Consider the following 21,371-nt stretch of genomic DNA (forward strand, 5'->3'; position numbering starts at 1 on the left):
CAAAGCAACACTACCCCTTCCCCTGCCAGAGAAGTGTCAAAGGAGATTAGCCAAAACTGAAGATTTAATAAAATCCAGAGTCTTATAATACCCTCAAATATCGAGGTTTCAATCGAAAATCATTCATCATACCAATAACTGGGAAAATCCACCTTGAATGAGATGAGATAACCAATAGATGCTAGCACTGAGATGACAGAGATGTTAGAATTATCTGAGAAGGATTTTAAAGCAGCCATAATAAAAATGCTTCAACAGCAATTATGATCAAACTTCAACTAATGAAAATTAGAAAATCTCAGCAAAGGAATAGAAGATATAAAGAAGAAACAAATGGAAATTTTAGAAACTGAAAAATTCAAAAACTGAAATAAAAAGCTCAGTGAATGAGCTCAGTGGATGAGATGAAGAACAGAGTGGAGAAGGCAGGGGAAAGAATGAGTGACTTGAAAGATAGAACAATAAAAATCACCAATCTGAAAAACAGAGGGGAAATAGTCTTAACAAAAAAAAAGACTAGAGGCTCAGGTTCTGTGGGACTATAACAAAAGATCTAATATTCACGCCATTTGAGTTCCTGAAAGAAAGGAGAAACTGGGCAGGGCTGAAAAAGTTTTCAAAGATATAATGGCCTGAAAATTTTCCAAATGGGCAAAAGACATACACCAAAAATTCACATCTTTACCAGTTCATCTCTTTGCAGGTCTTTTAAAGCAAAGATTTCCTTCCCCTTTTCACTGAACAATCTCCGAGCTGCAGAAGGTAATTTTAAATTTTCAGTGCACCTGTAATGAGAGACACACACACACACAAATTGACCTTGCATGGAACAAGCTTCCAGTAGAGAAGAGAGGAAATAAAAGATATCAAGGACCTGAATCTCTAAACGGCCACTCCCTCTGCAGGACTGGGAGACAGTCAAGAGCCGGGCTCTGGAGTCCATCAGACCCTTTTGAGTCTCTCTGCCCCTCTCCAAGCTGTGAAACTTGAGCGAATTATTTAACTTCTCTGAGGCTAAATTTCTTACTTTCCAGAGTTGTGAAGATTAGTATTAATGTTGAAAAGTGCTTAGCACAGTGTTGGGCGTGATCAATAAATAAGCAGACATATCATTATTGACTTTTCATTCTTCAGTATCCCCTGTACTCTCCTATTTCTGAGCCTTTGCTCATGCTCTTCCTTCTGTCCAAAAACCTTCGCTGGATTTTTCCATTGAAGTTCTACCCCTTCCCCAAGCCCTCCAAATGCTTCACCAAGCATTTCCTTATCTCTCCACCAGGAGTGATATCTCAAGACTTTTAACTTGCCTACTAAAAAAATTTTTAGCCTGGTTAAACATCAAACAGTGATTTTTTTCCTCAACAGGCACTGGGTCAGCCCTGTGAATACCAAGATAAATGACATAGCTTCACTGTTCATTGAGGAGTTCTCTGTCCAGAAAGGGGGAGAAACAGGTCAGCAAACTGTCCTATGTGCTGTCATAGGAATCTGGCCAGTGTGCTATAAGAATATACAGAAAGACACAATAAATCCCTCCAAGGGAGAGTCATCTAAGGAGGAAACATTTGGATTGGACATTGAAGGTTAAGCAGGAGTTCATCAAGCAATGGTAGGACATAGAGGAAGAGTTTCGTTTGGCTGGAACTAAGTATATGAAGAGGAGGAGGAGAAAGATGAAGTTGGAAAGGAACATAAGTACCAATTTGAAAGCACTTAGGATGCCAGGCTAATGAACTTGGCCTCTATTCCATAAATATCAAGAAGCCATTGAAGATATGAGAGCAGAGGTATGGTGTTATCAGATCTGTTCTTAGAAAATTAACTCTGTCAGAGGAGAAGATGAGCTGGAGGTGGCAGAGGCTAGGACCCCTATGGCCAATTTAAGATAGAGGTAGAAATGTGAGGAAGGGGAAGTAGAACTAAGGGACAGTGATGGGACATTTCCTAAAAGCACTGTTTTGACAATCCTACCTTTGGAAAAAGGAAAGTAAAAGATTCTTGCCGAACACATTTTATGTTAGAATGTACTGTTTATAGTAAACAAATTAGAGGTGACTTTATATTTATTAGCAAGATTCAGCTGTGTGGAGAATATTTCTAAATTTTACTCCCTTACTGGGACAAAGCAATTGAGCAAATAATTAGGACCTCCATTTCTCTGACAGAGTCTTAGAAGGAAAGAAGCCAGTGGGAACTAAGTCCCTGCTTCTCATGTAACAACCCTGCAGTCTGATGGACAACTGGTGAGGACTGGGCCATGTTTCTCATCGGTAGGAGCTGGTGGGGTGGGGTAGAAGGGAACTGTGAGAGGATTGACCCCAGTCACAAGATTTGCCTGCTGTTGTTTGGATGATGCCTAAGGATCCAACACAATTCCTTCTATTTTTCCCAGATGGTCTCTTTGTGGGTCCAAGCATGGTTATAGGATGGCCATTACAAGAGTTACTGCCCCTACTCACATTTTTCTTGGGAGAATGTTTGGAACGTGGGAATATGTTGCTTTTGGGCAACAAGTGGGAGAATAGAAGGAATGGGTGGTTGGCAAGTCTTTCTTCCTCTCTCTTTTTTTTTTTTTGAAACCTTTGTTTTCAGAGTGCTGAATTTGATTGGCACATTTAGGTGGAGAGGATTGGGGTAAGCTGTTTCTTCTGTATTTGATTCCTCTAGCTAGCTCATGTGCCAGTCAAAACAAATGTGGAGAGAAGAGACGAGAAGAAAAGAATTAGCTCTTAAGCATCTAATATTGTGTGTGGGCTCCAGAGTCAGACTGCCAGGATTCAAATTCTAGCCCTCTCACATGCTGGTTGAGTGACCTTGGAGAAATTACTTAGCTTTTCTGGGCCTCATTTGCTCCATCAGTAAAAGACAGATACAGTAATACTTATCTCATAGGGATATTTTGCGGATTAAGTGGGTGAATACCTATAAGTGCCTGGTACATAAAATGTGAGCAACACATTATTACAATGGACTGAGGACTATAAGCATTTCAGGTCTACTTTCTCATTTAATTCTCACACCATTTCTGAGAAGCCTATTTTACTGATGAGGAAACTGAGCCTGGATATTAAGTTCCTTGCCCAAGGTTGTATAGCTAGTAATTAAGAGAGATGAAATTCAAACCTAAATGTCTCTGGATTTTTTACTACTACATCATATGGCCTCCTCAGTGGGCATCATCATAGAATGATAGATATTAGATTTAAAAAGTGAGGAAACTGAGGCACGAAGTGCTGCTTAAACTGTCCAGAATTTCCCAGCTACGTGAAGGCAAAGCCATAGAAATAAAGTCTCCTAACTCTCACCCAGAAATTAGCATGGATAACTCCATGGCCCACTTGAGTTTATAAAGCAGAATCTTATCTCTGACTTTGCTTTCTCAGGGATGGAACAGAGAAGCATCAGATGGAGCTGGCTCCCTGAGGACTGCATTATAATACAACCCAGGATGTCCCTGAGAGAAAAGGGCAGGAGGGATAAGAAGGAGCTGTGTCTTCCAGACCCAGAGATAGCTACAGCTCTGCAATAATGGAGACCTCCTTCCTCCAACCACTCACCAGGATGCCCCTCCCTGGAGCCCCATGCATTTTTCCTTCAGCCCTAGTCCCCCAAGTTGGCAAAATGAGTTCCAGTTATTTCCAAAGAGTAGCAAGACCTAATGAAGCTATGGGTATGTGCTTTTTTCCTTTATCTTCTGTCTCACTTTCTCTCCTCTTCATCAAGGCCCATTTTAAGCCTCACTCTCTCCATGTGGTCTTCACTGGCAGCTGCCCCTCACAAGGCTCCCTCTCTTTCCTGGTTAACCACAACATGTCATATACCTTTGTCACTTGATCATTTTCACTTCCATTCAGTAAGTACTGCCATGTGTGGCTTTCTAATTATTTCACTAAGCAAACTCTACTCCACAAAAAAATTGTGAGTTTCTTAAGAGCAAAGAATGCCTTGCCTTGCATTGTTTTGTTTTTAAATCTCCTGCAGAACTTCCAACACTGATCTATACACATAATATGAACACAACAGATTCCTGTTGAAAATAATCAAATTCTTCCTTTCTATCCTCTTAGCTCCTCTTCCTATCTTCCTGTTTAACAGATGAGGAAACCGAGCCTTAAGAATGGCTTTACCTCCCAGCTAGTTAATGGCAAACCTAGGGTTAAAGTTCAGGTCCCCAGCCTCCTAAGCCAATGGTTTTTCCAATACTCCATGTTATCTAAAACTTCACAGGTAGGTACCAACAAAAAAGTTCTATATCTGTTATTTTAAAATGAGTTTTTACACACAATTTTCCTCAAATTCTATAAAACTGCTTCCCTATATTTGACAAGACATTTTAAACAAATAAAATTCATATCAGGTGCTCTACCTTTGAACAGTGATGGAATTCTATGGAAACAAATCTTGTTTTGGTGAGAAAATATTGATCAAAAGAAAAATTATACTATCTTTAAAATATGATGCAGTTTTGTGATATTTAAAAATTTGGTTTAGAGTACATAAAATACAAAAATGCAACTACCCTGACCTCAATTTAGGCAAATATAAACCAAAGAAAGATGTTGTTGTAAAATTGTGAAATGGATAAAAAAAGAAAGTAATTTATATCTACAGAACTGGTAGTTCAGAAAGCTATGGGAACTTGCCAGACCTTGAAATTTAAAAGATTATTTTCATATTAATCAGCACGGGTATCATGGACTGTCACATAGTTAATATAATTCCCAGATTAAAAACTCCAGAATCATTATATTAGCAACTGTTTTCTTATGTAGACATACGTATTTTGTGTTATGCTTTATACATAATCATTCAGCCATTTGAATAGAAAATAGCTTTATATTTAGGATATTAAATATTTACCTCTCCAAAAACTGAAGAAACTCAGTCTGGTTTGTTTCTGTTTCAGAATATTTAGTGACATGGATTTTCACATTTTCTTTCCTTTCAGTGTCGACATTTCTGAAACAAATGATCCAAGATTTGATTGATATGTCAGTATACATTGTCAGTTATCTTTTCAACTTGTTTAAATATGTGAAAAATTATGAGGTCCTATTTTATCATGATTTTCCCTAAAACAATTTGCCTTTCTAAAAAAAATGAGTTTTGAAAACTATCAAATTAAATATTAAACTTTGTAAACACAGACATTATAAGTGAATCTTGCAAGAAAATAATTTCCAATATTTTAATCCTCTTCTAATAATACTGAACACTCTGAGGTGTGAATTTATCTACTTTGAAGACAATGCAGAGATTACATTCATTTTGCCTATGATGTTTTATTAATGTATTTTTCTCTTATCAATTCATACTTAAACATTTTTAAACTGAAAAAATAAACAATGATGGTCTTAGAAAAAGAATGCTTCACTGGAATATACACCCATTCAAATTTTCAAGTTACAAAGCTCTTCTGTGCATTTTTAGAATCTTTATATTTTATTAAATGAAAGAAATAGTGGTCAAATATAGTTATTGAGTAGTCCTTCATTAGAAATGGTAATCAAATATATTTATCTATTCATTTATTCATTCTTCAGTAAGACTGACTTAGGCCAATTGTGGGCCTTAAATTGTGTGGTAAGCAAAGTGATCCTCTAATACTTTAGTGTTGGATTAACCAGGACACACTGTTCCATGACCATACCATAGCAGATAGTGCATATATGAACAAACAATGCATCATCACTGTTCTCTATCTCATGAATGGAGACATAAGCAGATAATCACTAACAGAGTAGTATATGCTATGCTGGTGGAAAGCCCATGGCAATAGGAACAATGAAGTACATAGCAGCTACAGCTAACGCAGGTGAGGGGAGGGAGTCAAGTTCAGGGCCAACATCTAGAAATGAAGTCCAAACTCATTCTCAAAAGACCTTTAGGATTAAGGTAGATGGGAGGTGTTGGGAGTGAGGGAGGGAGTCTGAGAGTGGGAAATGGGAAGAGTGTTGATAGGAAATAGAGCTCAAGAAATATTCAGGGACAGGCCATTTAGGGCCTTAAAACCTGTATGAAGGAGTTTGAGTAAGTCCAGGGATTATAACTTATTAATACATAAGGCATACATATACACACACACACCACACACATATATATATGGAAATTATCTAAAATATAGTTTATTTTATAGCTTCATATGGTCCCCTCTTTTTATAATTCCTTAAAGTATCACTTGAAAAATTTTTCCTCTCTTAACTCAGGGTTCTGAGAGATGATATTCACCTATAACACAAGAAAAATTATGCTGGTCTTAATTTATATGGATTTGACAGCCATTATCAAAACTTGCTGGGGCCTGTCCAGTGGATTCCAATTCATGTGACAGAGTAGAACTGCCCCATTGACAAGATATAGTTACTCACTAAGAGAAATGATGAACTGAGGAAGGAACAAGTGTTATTTGATCTTTCTTTGGCTTTGTAGGTGGAAGAACTACCACCAATAACAAAAATTAAAACTGCCTAGAATGAATTATTAAATAACTAAAGGATAGCATGCTACAAGAGCAGGATTTGGTTAAAATGGATGTATATTCATCATTCTGGCCTGATTTTGCTTGTAAACTTACCAAACAACCCCATCCTCTTTCTTTTTTAAGTTTCAGACTAATGCAAGTAATGTATCCTTATCTGTCATTAGAATTTATTTCTTCTGAAAGATAAGACATTTAGCTTGGATATATTCAAAGTAACACAGCAGGGCCTCCAGCTTTCACAACTCTGGGAGGCCATTCATATGGGATATAATGCGAACGTGAAAGGTGCCCTCTGGAGCTGTGCAACACAGCTACCCTGTAATGTTAGTGAAAACTCGTACCATTTAAACTTTCTGTTAACCTAGCTATTAATAGTTCTGGGGGGGAAAAATGCTATTTATGATCCTGTAGAACACTTTAAGAATCAGCAAAGAAAATTTAAACTGTAGTTAGTAGAGTTTTAGTGTCAAGTGTATGCCAGTATATTTTAATTATTTGGGAATAATTAATTCATGTAGTGAACAAAGTGACTCTCTAATACCTGAATATTTGATTAACCAGAACATGCTGTCCCATAATCATATCATTAGCAGACGGTGGAGAGATTCACATACTCTCTGCTAGAATAGTTGTTCAAATTAACAAATCTCTCAAATCATGTTTGGATTACTTGTTTGAACTGTGCATTTAAAAATATTAATGTGCTTTAAAAAATTCTGTATATAATGTAGATCCACAATTAAATATAGAGAAAAAATAAATTTGAGAAAGGACAGAAATTGTTAACTTTGGATGTTAAAAAGGAAAAAAAGACATGAACTACTTTAAGGGCATTACCCTCACGTTTTACATCTAGCAGAATAAGCTAATTACTAAATGTACGCGTCAAAGATTTCAATTTCAGGCTTGACTTTACTTTGAAGATTAATTTTTTACTTTATCATCTTTACAGGCAGTTCAGTGGACAGCCGATCTGAATGTTACTCATTGTTCAGCGATGTATGGAGTATATTTAATCAATGTGAAGAAAGTAATATTAAACTATTATCACAGCCTCAAATATTCTACACATCTCAAAAGAAAGGTCAAGCGGTAACATCACTGCTAATAATACGGGAAACAATGTGTTTAACTCATTCTCTACGTCAGAATTTTTCAATGATCTAGTATTCCTTTTGCCATAAAATGTAATGCAAATATAGCAGTTTTAAAGTGTTATTCCAATGCAGGAATATAAATTGTATAAAGTTATATTTTTGAGAACTCTGTGAGTCGGAATTGACTTGGTGGCAACGGGTTTGGTTTGTTTTATATTTTTTCATCAAGTATTCCAAAGGTTTAAACATAATAAAATAATTGTGTATAATAACAATCTAAATAAATAGTTACAAAATTATATTTATGAAGAAATTTATATAAGTTCAATTATTTCAAGACACAGTAATAAAACCCAAACAAAAGAAATGCTAACTCAAAATGGACATATTGATCATAGAAACTTTTTCATCAAAACTACTTGTTTCCAGCTCACTATCTTTTCCTGTGCTTACCCTAACAGAGCAGAGTTCAAATTAAGGTCCTGAAAGAGAAACTAAATGAATGTTAGTATCTATTTTCATCTCCAACTGTCAATATGGGAGGTTTTTTTTTCCAACAAACACAAAGTCCCCCAGAAAACATCTTCAAGCAAGAGATAAAAATCTGTAGAAACTAGGACGTGTATTTAATGTGAGGTAGGAACAAGCTGTTCTTACTGCGCTTTCCGTCTAGGTGAGATTTCTGGACCAATTATAAAAAGAGCTCTGTTTTTATTCTTGTCTCCATTTCGCAAAACTCTGAGTCTCACAGGAATATATTGCTCTGGTGTCTTACAGATGGATTTCTTCATGGGAGGACTGTTGGGAACAAGCAGTCCTTCTATTGGCCAGTCAAAATTCTTCAGAAAGAAATGAGAAAAAAAGATAATAATAAATAAACAAGAAAAGTCATTTCTAGATTTAAATAAAATATTAAACACACTGCTTATATCTTTAATCTTGCATTCATTCAACAAAAATGTGTTAGACACCTAAAATGTTTCAGACATTTCTAATTAATGTTTTATTTGACTAAAGAGGAAAGATATTTTTGAAAACTCATGTAACAACCCGTTTTGTGTTACAACATGATGATTTATTCCCTTTCAGAGAAACATCATTCTAGAAAAATAGAATTGAATTAACTTAGAATGTTTTTTGCTCATACATGAAATATCTTTAATCAATGTGAAGGAAGGAAGACTGTGTAAAAGTGGTTTTACAATAGCCTGAAATAATATTATCTTAACCTAGAAGAGTATATTTGGGGAACACACCAAACACTAGAGTGAGATAATAAGAGGGCTTAAACAAATTTCAGATGTTTTAGTTGTAGAGCTAAAAGTTAGTTCATGAATGAGTATCATTTACTCTATTCCAGGCACAGTGCTAGGAACTGGAAATTGGAATACCATCCCTCAAGGATTTTATAGTGGGTCCTCATAAAATCTATCTAGAAGAAAACTGCAGTTACAATAGTGTAAGTGTAATAGTAACAGGGTTAAGTACAGGGAGTGATGGGACCACATAGGAGGAGACCCTAACTCAGAAATGCTATATAAACTGAGACCTGAAGCCTTAGTGGGAGCTAGCACAGCAATGGAGGAGTGAAAAGATGTTCCACAGTGTATGTATCAGACTTGAGGATTTTAATAGGACGTGTTTGGAGAAGGGGGCAAAGATGGCTCCCAGGTTTGTGGCTTGGGTGACTAGGTGGATGGAATGCCATCACAGAGATAGATAGACACTTGTGGAGGAAGAGTAAGTGGGGAAAGGAGAGGTCAGATATGATGTTGTTAGGCATGGTTCCAATTTCTTTGTTTTGTTTTTTTCTTACACGGATAAATAATTGTCCTGGCAGTATTCACCACTAATCTGCCATGGCCATCCTGTAAAATATCACAGTTCCATATAAGCATGTCTATCCCTGTACATTATCTTAATTACAATGGTTTTCTATCTGCTAAGTCTTGATATCTGACAGGGCAAGTACCCCTACCTTGTTCATCTACTTCAGGAACTGGTTCTTGTTAGCCCTTTGCTATTTCATATACACGTAAGAATCAGCTTGGTTAGTTTTTTAAAAGTTTGTTTGGGATATGGATTGTCTATATAATGGCATTTATACTGAATTTAATGCAAATTTATAATCAATTTCCAGTTTGTAAGATATTTTCCTGACTGTTGAATTATATAAATATCCATTTTCTGCATTTATTAAGATGTGATCATAAGATTATTTATCCTTTCAAAAGTTGTGTGTTTAATTACATTAATTAATTTTTAAATGTTAAATAAGCTGTGTATTCCTGCATAAATACAAATCAGTCATTAGATATTTTCTTTTTAATAGATTACTGAATTCAGTTTTCTAGTATTTTCTTAAAAATTTTTGCATCTATGGTCATAAATGAGATTAGCCTGTAATTATCCCACCTTACAGTATCCTCAGTAAAGTCTGGTATTTGAAATGAGTTTGAAGTGTTGCCTGTTTCTAAATATTCTGGGATATTTGTTTCTTATATGCTTCATAGAATTTACCAATAAAACTATTTTGATCTGGTGTTTCCTTTGAGGGGAGATTTTAACTACAGATTGTATTTCTTCAATGGTGACAAGACTATTCAGATTTTCTATTTCTTCTTAATTGCATTTTGCTAAGTTATTTTCTTCCAGGAATTTTACAATTTTATCTAAGCTATATTTACTAGCAGGGTTACTTGGAATATCTCTTTTTATCTTCTTAATCTCATCAGGATTTATATTTACATCTCTTTTAAATTCCTATTATTTATTTTTTCTCTCTCTGTCTTTTATTTTAATCAGTTTGACAGGTATGTCCTTTTATTAATATTTTCAAATGACCAATTTTTTGGTTTTGTTGATTCTATTTTATGTTAATCTTCCTTTTTTTTTTTAAATCAATTTCTGCTTGTATAATTTACTATTTCCTTCCTTCTAACTCTTTGAGTTCATTCTGCTGTTGCTTTACTAACTTCTCAAGTTGGATGCTTATTTTATGAATTTTCAACCTCTATTCCTTTTTTAATATAAGCATTTAAGGTCGCAGATTTCCTTCAAGTATGCTTTAGGTGCATCCCACATATTTTGCTTTAATTTTAAATATGTACTTATATATTTTTTTTAATTTTCATTATGCTTTCCTCTCTGCCCCATGAGCTAGCTAAAAATGTCTTTTTTTAATTTCCCAATACAGGGCTTTTTTCTAGTTATCTATCATTTATTAATTTCTAAATACATCAAAAAAACCTGTTTCCACTTTTAAAATATAACAGTGACCCAGCTACTTTTCATCACCTCAACTCCCACCACCCTGGTCCAAGCCACTAGCCTCTCTCACTTAGAGATTAAAAGGTCTCCTAACTGCTTATTCCTGCTTCAGCATTAGCTCCCCTCCATTCTATTATCATAATGGTCCTAGGAATACTTAAGTCACAGCACATCATTTCTCTGTTCCAAACCATCCAACAGATTCCCATCTTAGAGTAAAAGCCAAAGTCCTTACAGTGACCTGCAAAGTCCTGTATGACCTACACCCCCTTTTCTCTTTGACCTTATCTTCTGCTACTCTCCACCTCACTCACAACGTTTTTGCCATAGTTTACTTCATTGTTCCTCAAACACACTATCTTGAGTTCTTTGCATTTCCTGGCATGCTCTTTCCCCAGAGAGTTTCTTGGTTCTCTCCCTTATGTCCTTCAGGTCTTTACTTAAATATGACCTCAATAAATTCTTCCTTGATCAATCTATATAAAATTTCCAAACCCTGTCCTGCCCCACCCCCCACCAACACTATCCCCTATCCATGCTTATATTCTCTCTTTAGCTCTTATCACTGACTAACGTTCATGAGATTAGTTAGTAAAATGGTTGAAAGCCTGGACTCTGGAGCCAGACTGTCTGAATTTGAACCTTTGCCCCACCACTCTAGTTGTCTGACCTTGGGTAAACCTTTGACCAGAGAGAGATTCTTCCCTCTTTTTCTTCCAGAAAAGACTCTCCTGAGAACACTGTTTAATGGCTTCTTAGAAGACAGCAAGTTGCACTTAGCAGCGACCAGCTTGATGACATAGTCTCATGTTGGCTCTACTTCTTTCCCTACTTGTTCTCTACTCCTGCTTCCTGGGGCTGCACTTCCTAATAAAGTGGTAGTGCACAAGCCATTTGCCTCAGGTTTTGATTTCTAGGGAATCTGGGCAAAGACACCACAATCCACATGAATAAAAAGTTTGAATGAGAAATTTCCTAAAGGGCATATAGGTGCCAATACCCAAAGAAGGTGGAAAGTATGTTGAGCAGGCAAAAAACTTGAGATAATCACTACACAGGTGGTTCTACTGTTCTGGGAGTGCAGAACTGACAAAGATAAAGCTCCACGTGGGTTGTAGAGATGTGCTGGCACACTAGGCCAATGTAGACCAAGATTCCTGGTATTAAGCTTATGGAAGAGGATAACTTTCTTAAAAGCTAGTAAAATATGTAGTAATTTATTATTTCATAGTCACTTGAAAAATTTTAGAATCTTATAATTACACTGAACAATCATGTAGGTCAAGAAAATGTGTTTTAAATAAATTATAAACAAAATCTGAAGGATTGTGAAGATTAAGTGTTCCGAAATGGTATCTAATTTTGATTCTCTAATTTGTGCAATGAGTGAATAAACAACATTAACTGCATTTAATTATGAGAAAAGCAGTAAAAATAAATGTTTAAAAATCTGATGAGTACAGTGCTTTTCAGTTTAAGTTTTTCTCTTATATTTTTAATGTAATATTTTGCTTAGCAAACGTATTAATAGTAGCGGCATACGATGAAGCCAACTTACCGAACTTTTAAAAAAGCAAAATTGGAATTAATGAGGTTTTATTTTATTCCGGATCTTCAACGATAACCTTTCACCTTTATGGATTTTACATGACAAACGACAGACTTTAAAGTGTTTTTTTTTAGGTAAATGTCTATTACCTTATGATGGAGCAACATGGGGTCACTTTCCCATACTAGGATTACTGAGAAGAAATATCAAAAGTTAGGAGAAACTCATTGTGTATTTTCATTTAAAACGTTCCTATTATATAAATGTTTTACTTAATGTGAGGGGTGGTAGAGAGGTGGGGATGCACAACTTCTTTAAGAAGCAAGTATTGAACCGTACCTCTTTTCTAGCAAAGATAATATTAAGCAATTCAGAACAAATCAACTTTTACCCTAGTTTGGAACATAAAAAATGGTAAAGCAAGGGTTGGATAAGTGGAAAAAATGTGGGAGAAGAGTTTTTTTTTTTTAATTAAAAAAATTACTGTCACATCAAAGTCTTGGTGTAAGATAGCTTAAATTTCCCCATTTATTTATTTCTAAACCATGGAAGAAAAACATAAGAGAAATAAGATTCTTGTGCAAAACAGCAGAGTCTAACTAATAGTGAGAACTATTAGTTAGCAGAATCAGGATCTGGAACTAAGATTTTTTTTCCCAATATCGCCAGAATGCGATGTTTCTGATTAACACATCTGAAATGTGCTATTTTAACCCTCATCCAATAATCTAAGTTTCTAAGTGAAATCAGCCCTCCTTCATCTATTTGTTATTAATAAACTAATAAATTCATCAATTTTCTTTCTCTAGCCTTCCCACATCCCTTCTTACCATTTATAGTGACACAGAATTATCATTATTTCTTAATAAAGTAATAAAATATATACTTTATCTCCCTTTTGTTTACCATAGGTCCCTCCAAATAGATATAATTTAATTTAGTAAATAGTACAAATTTGCCAAAAATTTTGGGAATTTAAGGAATTCTAAAATCACTGTCCAGTAGCTCATTCCAAAATCTTATGTATCTTCACTCACTTTTCCCAACTATTTCATCCCTGAAAATGAAAATCCATTGCCTCTTGCCTTTAAGTGTTTAGAAACACAACTTCTCAATTTACAACTTTTTTCCAAGGAGTGAAAAAATAACTTGAATTCTAAGGAATTATTTCAATGAACATACTCATAGTATAAAACAAAATGAATTAGTCTTGTGCGTTTATAAGGCTTTTAACATATTTTTAAAAACACTATATCCTCAGAAACCTTAAGTGCTGTTTGCTCATACAAATGTTAGCTATTACCTTTTAGGATAAATAATATTTAAAAGTGAGAACAGCATGATAATGTTTCTCAGAGCAGCTGTCACCAATGAGATACAAACAGTTTGGTATTATTACAGTTTGAATCATTCACAAAAATGATTCCCATTGTCCATATTTCCTTAAGTCTTTTCTTATTCATTATTCTGGTTTAGAAACTTCTTGTCAGTGAATTAATAGGAGAATTAGGGTTTCAGGATATGGTTTCTTAGACGGTTTTCCTAGATTCAATGTTTTGACTTAATTTTCAGGCCCACTCGTACAATCAGCCTGGCTGATTTTTTTCTCATACTGACCGTAGGGCTGAATGAACTGGTTCAACAAATAACCTTGATTTCTAAAATATCAAACTTTCTGTGAGTTTCTTCTTCCTCCCTTCTTTGTCCATTATTCATCAGCTCTGCTTTCTTCCTTTCTGGTTTCTTCCTTTTTGACTCATAGCCTATATTTCACAAACTTTAAGCTCCATGAGGACCATGTCTATCTCCTTTCTTGCTCTGTCTGCATTGCCTAAATACATAATAAATTATGGTTAGATAAATAAGTAAAGTTGGAAGATTAAATCTGGAATAAAATTAATACGTACGTTTACAGTGACGGAAGTATTCTGAATCCCACAATATGAAATCATATATCCTAATCTCAGTTTATTTGGAAAGTCATTCCAAGCTAAATATTAATTGTATATAATTATACATTGAAATAAAAGAATCTTCTTTTGCTAAATATCAATTATGTAATAATGAGACTGGACGAAAACATGGTTCCCTCAGATAAGACGGATCCAGGCTTTCAGTGAAGTAGATTGTATTTAATTTGAATGATAACTATCTAAGTTCCTGCTTGGTATTTTCCTCTCTTCCTCAAACACTTCAAGCAATAATAGGACTCTTAGGCTGAGTCATTTTGAAATATATGGTCAACTTGTCTGACTTTAGCTAAGTTAGCATCTCAGTTCTTTCCCTCTACAAGTGAAGGTCAGAGTTTTGTTGGGGTACAGTGACTTACCCCCTCTACCGAAAAGCTACTGTTTTGTTTGAATGAAAAGAGAATTTAGGAGTAGTCCATATTCATTCTGAGGATCATTTAGTTGTCAAAAAATCTCAGAAAATCAGCAGAAATGTTAATGTTTTAAAGGTAACTATTAAAAAGAACCTGGTTAACTTATATTTCCTTAAATAGTTTATCCTTTGTTATTTAAATCAGTTAATTAGTTAGCTGAATTACTTTTACTTATATACTGAGGTTAAAACATGTAAGCACCACATCTGTGCAACTTGCAATAATTATATTTTTTCTCTATTTCTCTATAACTGAAGTATATTTCTTTATAAGGCATACCTGTGTACCCCCATACCATTAGGGAGGTTGGGAAACTTGATATTCCAATTACAGTTGTCTGCCAATTTAAACAGCATTTTAGGGGGTAAGGTCTGTCATTTTGGATACATATACAAACAAATTGAAGTTTCAAACACCTTACAAGAACTGTTCTTCCCTTTCAGAGCTGTACCCCTTCCCTTTCTTCTCCTCAAGATGGTTCCCAGATGTAGATGAAAGTTAAATAAACTGTATACCATTGGAAAAAGGGGCCTATGGTCTATTTGTGGTACTTATGCTCTCCTTGATTCTCGTAGGCCTCTAAGAATGTCCCTCTTTCCTCTTTTGCCACTGGACAACCTGCTGATGTCTGCTTACCATCAGCTGAAGTGTAAGTTATCCTGCCTGGTCTCTGTGTTTCAGTCTCTTTCCTGAACTTCTGGAGAAAAATTTACAATTATTGTAACTCACAATTTTTTTCTTAGCTCACACTCAGCCTACTTGTCTCCTCTCTTACTCCATCACCCTACCCTTGGCTCCATGTTGGTTCTCCATATTGCTGCAAACCCTGAGTCCTAGACACGTAATTCATCCAGCTACTAGCTAGGGCTGCCCACCTCATAGCCTCTGCTATTTTGAAGAACTTCTTTGTCTCTCAAAACAACTAAGCTTTCTAGACTGTTGCTTCAGTACAGCCTAAACATAAGGCATCTTTCAGGCTCTTGGTTTCATATTCCATTTGTCCTTCCCCTAAAGCACTGAGATTCATTGATTCAATCAGTGGGGACGCACAGGTAATCATGACTTAAGCAGAAATAAAAAATTTGGTGGAGACCAGGAAGCATGATTGGCCTTCTGCTGGTAACAACTAAAGAAACTCTGGATAAAATCTATTTTTTAAAATCTTTTAGAATGTGTCATTGATCTAGCAATAAAGTAAGACATACTAGAGACCCCAAGAAGAGAGTGCTGAAGCCGGATTTTATCTTGAGGAAATTTGCCAAACCCCAATCCACTTGTGTTTCTACCTCCATGGCCTTGAAGAAGAAGGGCACAGGAGGCAAATGCCAGGGCCTTAAGTCTCAACAACCACCTCTTGTTCTAAGTAATACAACCTCATTAAGTTGGCCGCTGGGAAGGACTGGCCACATATAGTTCAGCTTGTTCCATAAAGGATTTTCAACTTTGGAATGTTTCCACTGTCCTGGTTTATTGGTCCCTTCATGTTTTATGGCCCACCTAGAACGAAGTAAAACACAAAAGAGAAAAAGTACTTAGTAAGGTTAAATATCACTTAAAATATTCATTTTATTCATTGAGTACTTGCTATCTACTAGGCAGACTCAGTTTGAATTAAAAACTCAAATCTAATAATTTGCAAGCAACACAAAAGAAAGTACACTTAGAAATTAAGGCACACTTTTTCAAAATCAGGTAAACATGCTTAAATTAAAGCAAAATTGTCAAAGTTATAGTAGACAGTAGAATTTGAGACAAACAGCAAAGTAAAATAATAGTCATGTTATAACAACAATGATATAAATAACAATACTTTCATAAACAAAAAAATCAAGCAAAACTTTTTAGACATTCAAAGAGAAACTGACAGACACAATTATTATGGGAAATATTATACTACCAAAAGATTATGAACTACAAGGTAAAAAAATTCACATAACAAATAAGAACATAAAATATCTGACTACTATACTAATAACCACCACTCGTCTGTCAGTTTGTCCTACCGTGATGGCTTGTGTGCTGTGATTATGCTGGAAGCTATGCCACTGATATTTCAAATACCAGCAGGGTCGCCCATGGAGATCAAGTTTCAGCAGTGCCTCCAGACTAAGACAGACTAGGAAGAAGGACCTGACCGTCTACTTCTGAAAAAAATTGGCTAGTAAAAACTTTATGAATAGCAGCATTACATAGTCTGATATAGTGCCAGAAGAGTAGTTCCTCAGGTTGGAAGGCACTCAAATTCGACTGGAGAAGAGCTGCCTCCCAAAAGTAAAATTGACCTTAATGACGTGGGTGGAGTAAAGCTTTCAGAACCTTCATTTGCTAATGTGGCATGACTCAAAAGGAGAAGAAACAGCTACAAGCATCCATTAATAATTGGAAAGTGGAATGTATGAAGTATGAATCTAGGAAAATTGGAAGTCATCAAAAATGAAATGGAACACATAAATATCGATATTCTAGGCATTAGTGAACTGAAATGGACTGGTATTGGCCATTCTGAATCGAACAATCATATTATCTACTATTCTGGGAATGACAGATTGAAGAGGAATGGCGTCATATTCATCATCAAAAAGAATATTTCAAGATCTATCCTGAAGTACAACACTTTCAGTCGTAGCATAATATCTATATGCCCATAAGGAAGACCAGTTAATATGACTGTTCTTCAAATTTACCCACCAACCACTAAGGCCAAAATTGAAGATTTTTACCAACTTCTGCAGTCTGAAATTGATCAGACATGCAAACAAGATGCACTGATAATTACTAGTGATTGGAATGTGAAAGTTGGAAACAAAGTATCAGTAGTTGGAAAATAAGGCCTTGGTGAAAGAAAAAATGCCAGAAATCCCTTGATAGAATTTTGCAAGACCAAAGACTTATTCATTGCAAATACCTTTTTTCAACAACATAAACAGCAACTATACACTTGGACCTCGCCAGATGGAATACACAGGAATCAAATCGACTACATCTTTGGAAAGAGACGATGGAGAAGCTCAATACTATCAGTCAGAACAAAGCCAGAGGCCAACTGTGGAACAGACCATCAATTGCGCATATGCAAGTTGAGTTGAAGCTGAAGAAAATTAAAGCAAATCCATGAGAGCTAAAATACAACCTTGAGTACATCCCACCTGAATTTAGAGACCGTCTCAAGAATACATTTGACACACTGAACACTAATGACCAAAGCCCAGATTAGTTGTGGAATGACATCAATGACATCATACAGGAAGAAAGCAAAAGATCATTAAAAAGACAGGAAAGAAAGAAAAGACCAAACTAGATGCCAGAAGAGACTCTGAAACTTGCTCTTGAATGTAGAGTAGCTACAGCAAAAGGAAGAAATGAAGAAGTGTAAGAGCTCAACAGAAGATTTCAAAGGGTGAGTCAAGAAGACAAAGTAAAGTACTATAATGAAATGTGCAAAAACTTGTATTTATAAAACTAAAAGGGAAGAACACACTCAGCATTTCTCAAGCTGAAAGAACTGAAGAAAAATTTCAAGCCTCAATTTGCAATATTGAAGGATTCTATGGGCAAAATATTGAATGATGCAGGAAGTATCAAAAGAAGATGGAAGGAATACACAGAGTCACTGTACCAAAAAGATTTGGTCGACATTCAACCATTTCAGGAGGTAGCATATGATCAAGAATCGATTGTATTGAAGGAAGAAGTCCAAGCTGCACTGAAGACACTGGCAAAAGACAAGGCTCCAGGAATTGATGGAATACCAACTGAGATGTTTCAACAAATGGATGCAATGCTGGAAGCACTCACTCATCTATGCCAAGAAATTTGGAAGTCAGCTACCTGGCCAATCAACTGGAAGATATCCATATTTGTACACTTCCAAAGAAAGGTGATCCAACAGAATGTGGAAATTATTGAACAATATCATTAATATCACACGCAAGTAAAATTTTGCTGAAGATAATTAAAAAATGAATGCAGCAGTACATCGACAGGGAACTGCCAGAAATTCAAGGTGGATTCAGAAGAGGACATGGAACAAAGGATATCACTGCTAACGTCAGATGGATCTTGGCTCAAAGGAGAAAATACCAGAAAGATGTTTACATGTGTTTTATTGACTTTGCAAAGGTATTTGACTGTGTGAATCATAACAAATTATGGATAAACATTGTGAAGAATGGGAATTCTAGAACACATAACTGTGCTCATGAGGAAGCTGTACATAGACCAAGAGGCAGTCATTTGAACAGAACAAGGGAATACCCCAGTGGTTTAAAATCAGGAAAGGTGTGCATCAGGGTTTTATCCTTTCAATCCGTATGCTAAGCAAATAATCCAAGAAGCTGAACTATGTGAAGAACATGGCATCAGGATTGGAGACTCACTAACAATCTGCAATATGCAGATGACATAAACTTGCTTGCTAAAAGCGAGGAGGATGTGAAGCACTTACTGATGAAGATCAAAGACTACAGCCTTCGGTACGGATTACACCTCAACATAAAGAAAACAAAAATCCTCACAACTGGACCAATAGGCAACATCATGACAAAGGGAGAGAAGATTGAAGTTGTCAAGGATTTCATTTTATTTGGAGTCACAATCCATGTCCATGGAAGCAGCAGTCAGGAAATCAAATGACATATTGCACTGGGCAAATCTGCTTTAAAAGACCTCTTTAAAGTGTTAAAAAGCAAAGATGTCACCTTGAGGACTAACGTGAGCCTGACGCAAGCCAAGGTACTTTCGATTGCCTCATATGCATGTGAAAGCTGGACAATGAATAAGGAAGACTGAAGAAAAACTGATATCTTTGAATTATGGTGTTGGCGAAGAATACTGAATATACCATGGACTGCCAGAAGAATGAACAAATCTGTCTTGGAGGAAGTACAGCCGGAATGCTCCTCAGAAATGAGGATGGCAAGACATCATCTCACATACTTTGTACATGTTATCAGGAGGGACCAGTCCCTGGAGAAGGACATCATGCTTGTAAAGTAGAGGGTCAGTGAAAAAGAGGAAGACCCTCAACAAGATGGATTGACATAGAGGCTGCAACAACGGGCTCAAGAATAGCAACAATTGTGAGGAGGGCGCAGGACCAAGCAGGGTTTCATTAGTTTTACACAGGATCACCATGAGTGGGAACCAACTCAACAGCACCAAACAACAACAATATGACTAATAAATGTAAGTATGATCATTAATTTATAAATGTTGTGGCCTGCTAACAAAGAATACATCTTTCTCAATAATTAATGGGGCGTTTATAAGATTTGCCACATACAGAGTAGACTTCAATTTCATTCTTTTTAAAAAGAAAATTGAATAAGACACATTTTATGACAAATGATAGAATAAAATTAAATATAAATGAAAGTTTAAATTTTACAATTCCATCCACATGATAATTTTAAAAATACACTATTATACCAGATAGAACGGAAATAATGCAATCAAAAACAATTTAGAAAGCAACAAAAACAATATACATTAAAACTTACAGAATACATCCAGAGGTAAATTCATAACATTAAACGCTTATTTTTTTAAGAGCAAAATAGACAAGGAAAATCAATGAAGCATTCAACTAAAAAATATCTAAAATTGTCTTTTGGAAAATAATTGAAAGGAAATATTAAAGAAAATAAGATTCAAATGCAAATAAACAATTTAGGAAATAGAAATAGAACCTCAGTAAAATGGTTTAAAGAAATGTTATTTGAATTTAAAATAAAATAGTAGATATCTTCCAAATAAATCTAGACACAATGCACAGCAAATAAGAAAATGGAGCTAAATATTTAACTTAGAGAAGACTAAAAGAGTGTATCATGCATAAGTTTATGTTGATAAATGCAAAAATTCTGACAAAATGGATGAATTCCTGAAAAGTAAAATTCATAAATTTGAAATAGAAAATAGAAAACATGCTTTTGCTTATATAGCTTCACAGGCAACAGAACAGATAATTTTCCTAAAATATTCTAAACTATAAACATATAGAAACTTAGTTAATTTATCCCATGAAGGGGAAATGAGATTCATAATAAAGTCAGTCACTGATAATTTAAGAAGTTATACAGCAATCCTACTTATAATTAAAGATGTAAAATTTCTAAATTAATATTAACCAATAAAATTTAACATGGAAAGAAAACAATTACTATAAGTAAATCTGGTCCTAGAAATGCAATGATGCACTTTTATTAGTATTATGCATCCCTGATGAATGAATGAGAATATAGGGGCAATATATTATCCCTATTTGTCTAGCACCCATAATGGTCATCTCAGCTTGAAAGTTTTCTGAGAGCACCCATCCCCATCAGGTTTATCCACAGTAAACTTGACGTTCGGGGCCAATGTTTCTCATGCTTGCTGGAAACTACTGGATCCTGGACACTAAGGGTAGTAGTGGCAGGAAGGATCTGTTCCTTACCAACCTGGAACCAGGCAAAACCAAGTTGAAAGCTGGTAGCAAGTTAGGGCAATGGTGGAATAAAGCCCCTTTTTACACTTCTCTTCTTTTTGCAATAAAATCATGAAGCAAAACAATGATTTTTATATATTTTGCTTTCCCACAGTGCTTCCCAG

The 21,371-nt window shown here is 35.4% G+C and overlaps 1 protein-coding gene across 1 annotated transcript in view; it reads right to left on the minus strand.

The window, feature by feature from the left end:
* The window catches only part of DCDC1 (doublecortin domain containing 1), a 518,812-nt gene that overhangs the window by 74,959 nt on the left and 422,482 nt on the right, over positions 1–21,371 (minus strand). Inside the window, exons 20-23 of the mRNA XM_023737954.1 lie at positions 16,154–16,277; positions 8,236–8,417; positions 4,861–4,959; positions 686–785 (exon numbers count right to left, since the gene is read on the minus strand). Coding sequence (XP_023593722.1) covers positions 686–785; positions 4,861–4,959; positions 8,236–8,417; positions 16,154–16,277 — 505 coding nt within the window. The remainder of the gene's footprint in view (positions 1–685; positions 786–4,860; positions 4,960–8,235; positions 8,418–16,153; positions 16,278–21,371) is intronic.

Source organism: Trichechus manatus, unplaced genomic scaffold (assembly GCF_000243295.1).
Source record: "Trichechus manatus latirostris isolate Lorelei unplaced genomic scaffold, TriManLat1.0 scaffold00006, whole genome shotgun sequence".
Taxonomy (NCBI): Eukaryota; Metazoa; Chordata; class Mammalia; order Sirenia; family Trichechidae; genus Trichechus; species Trichechus manatus.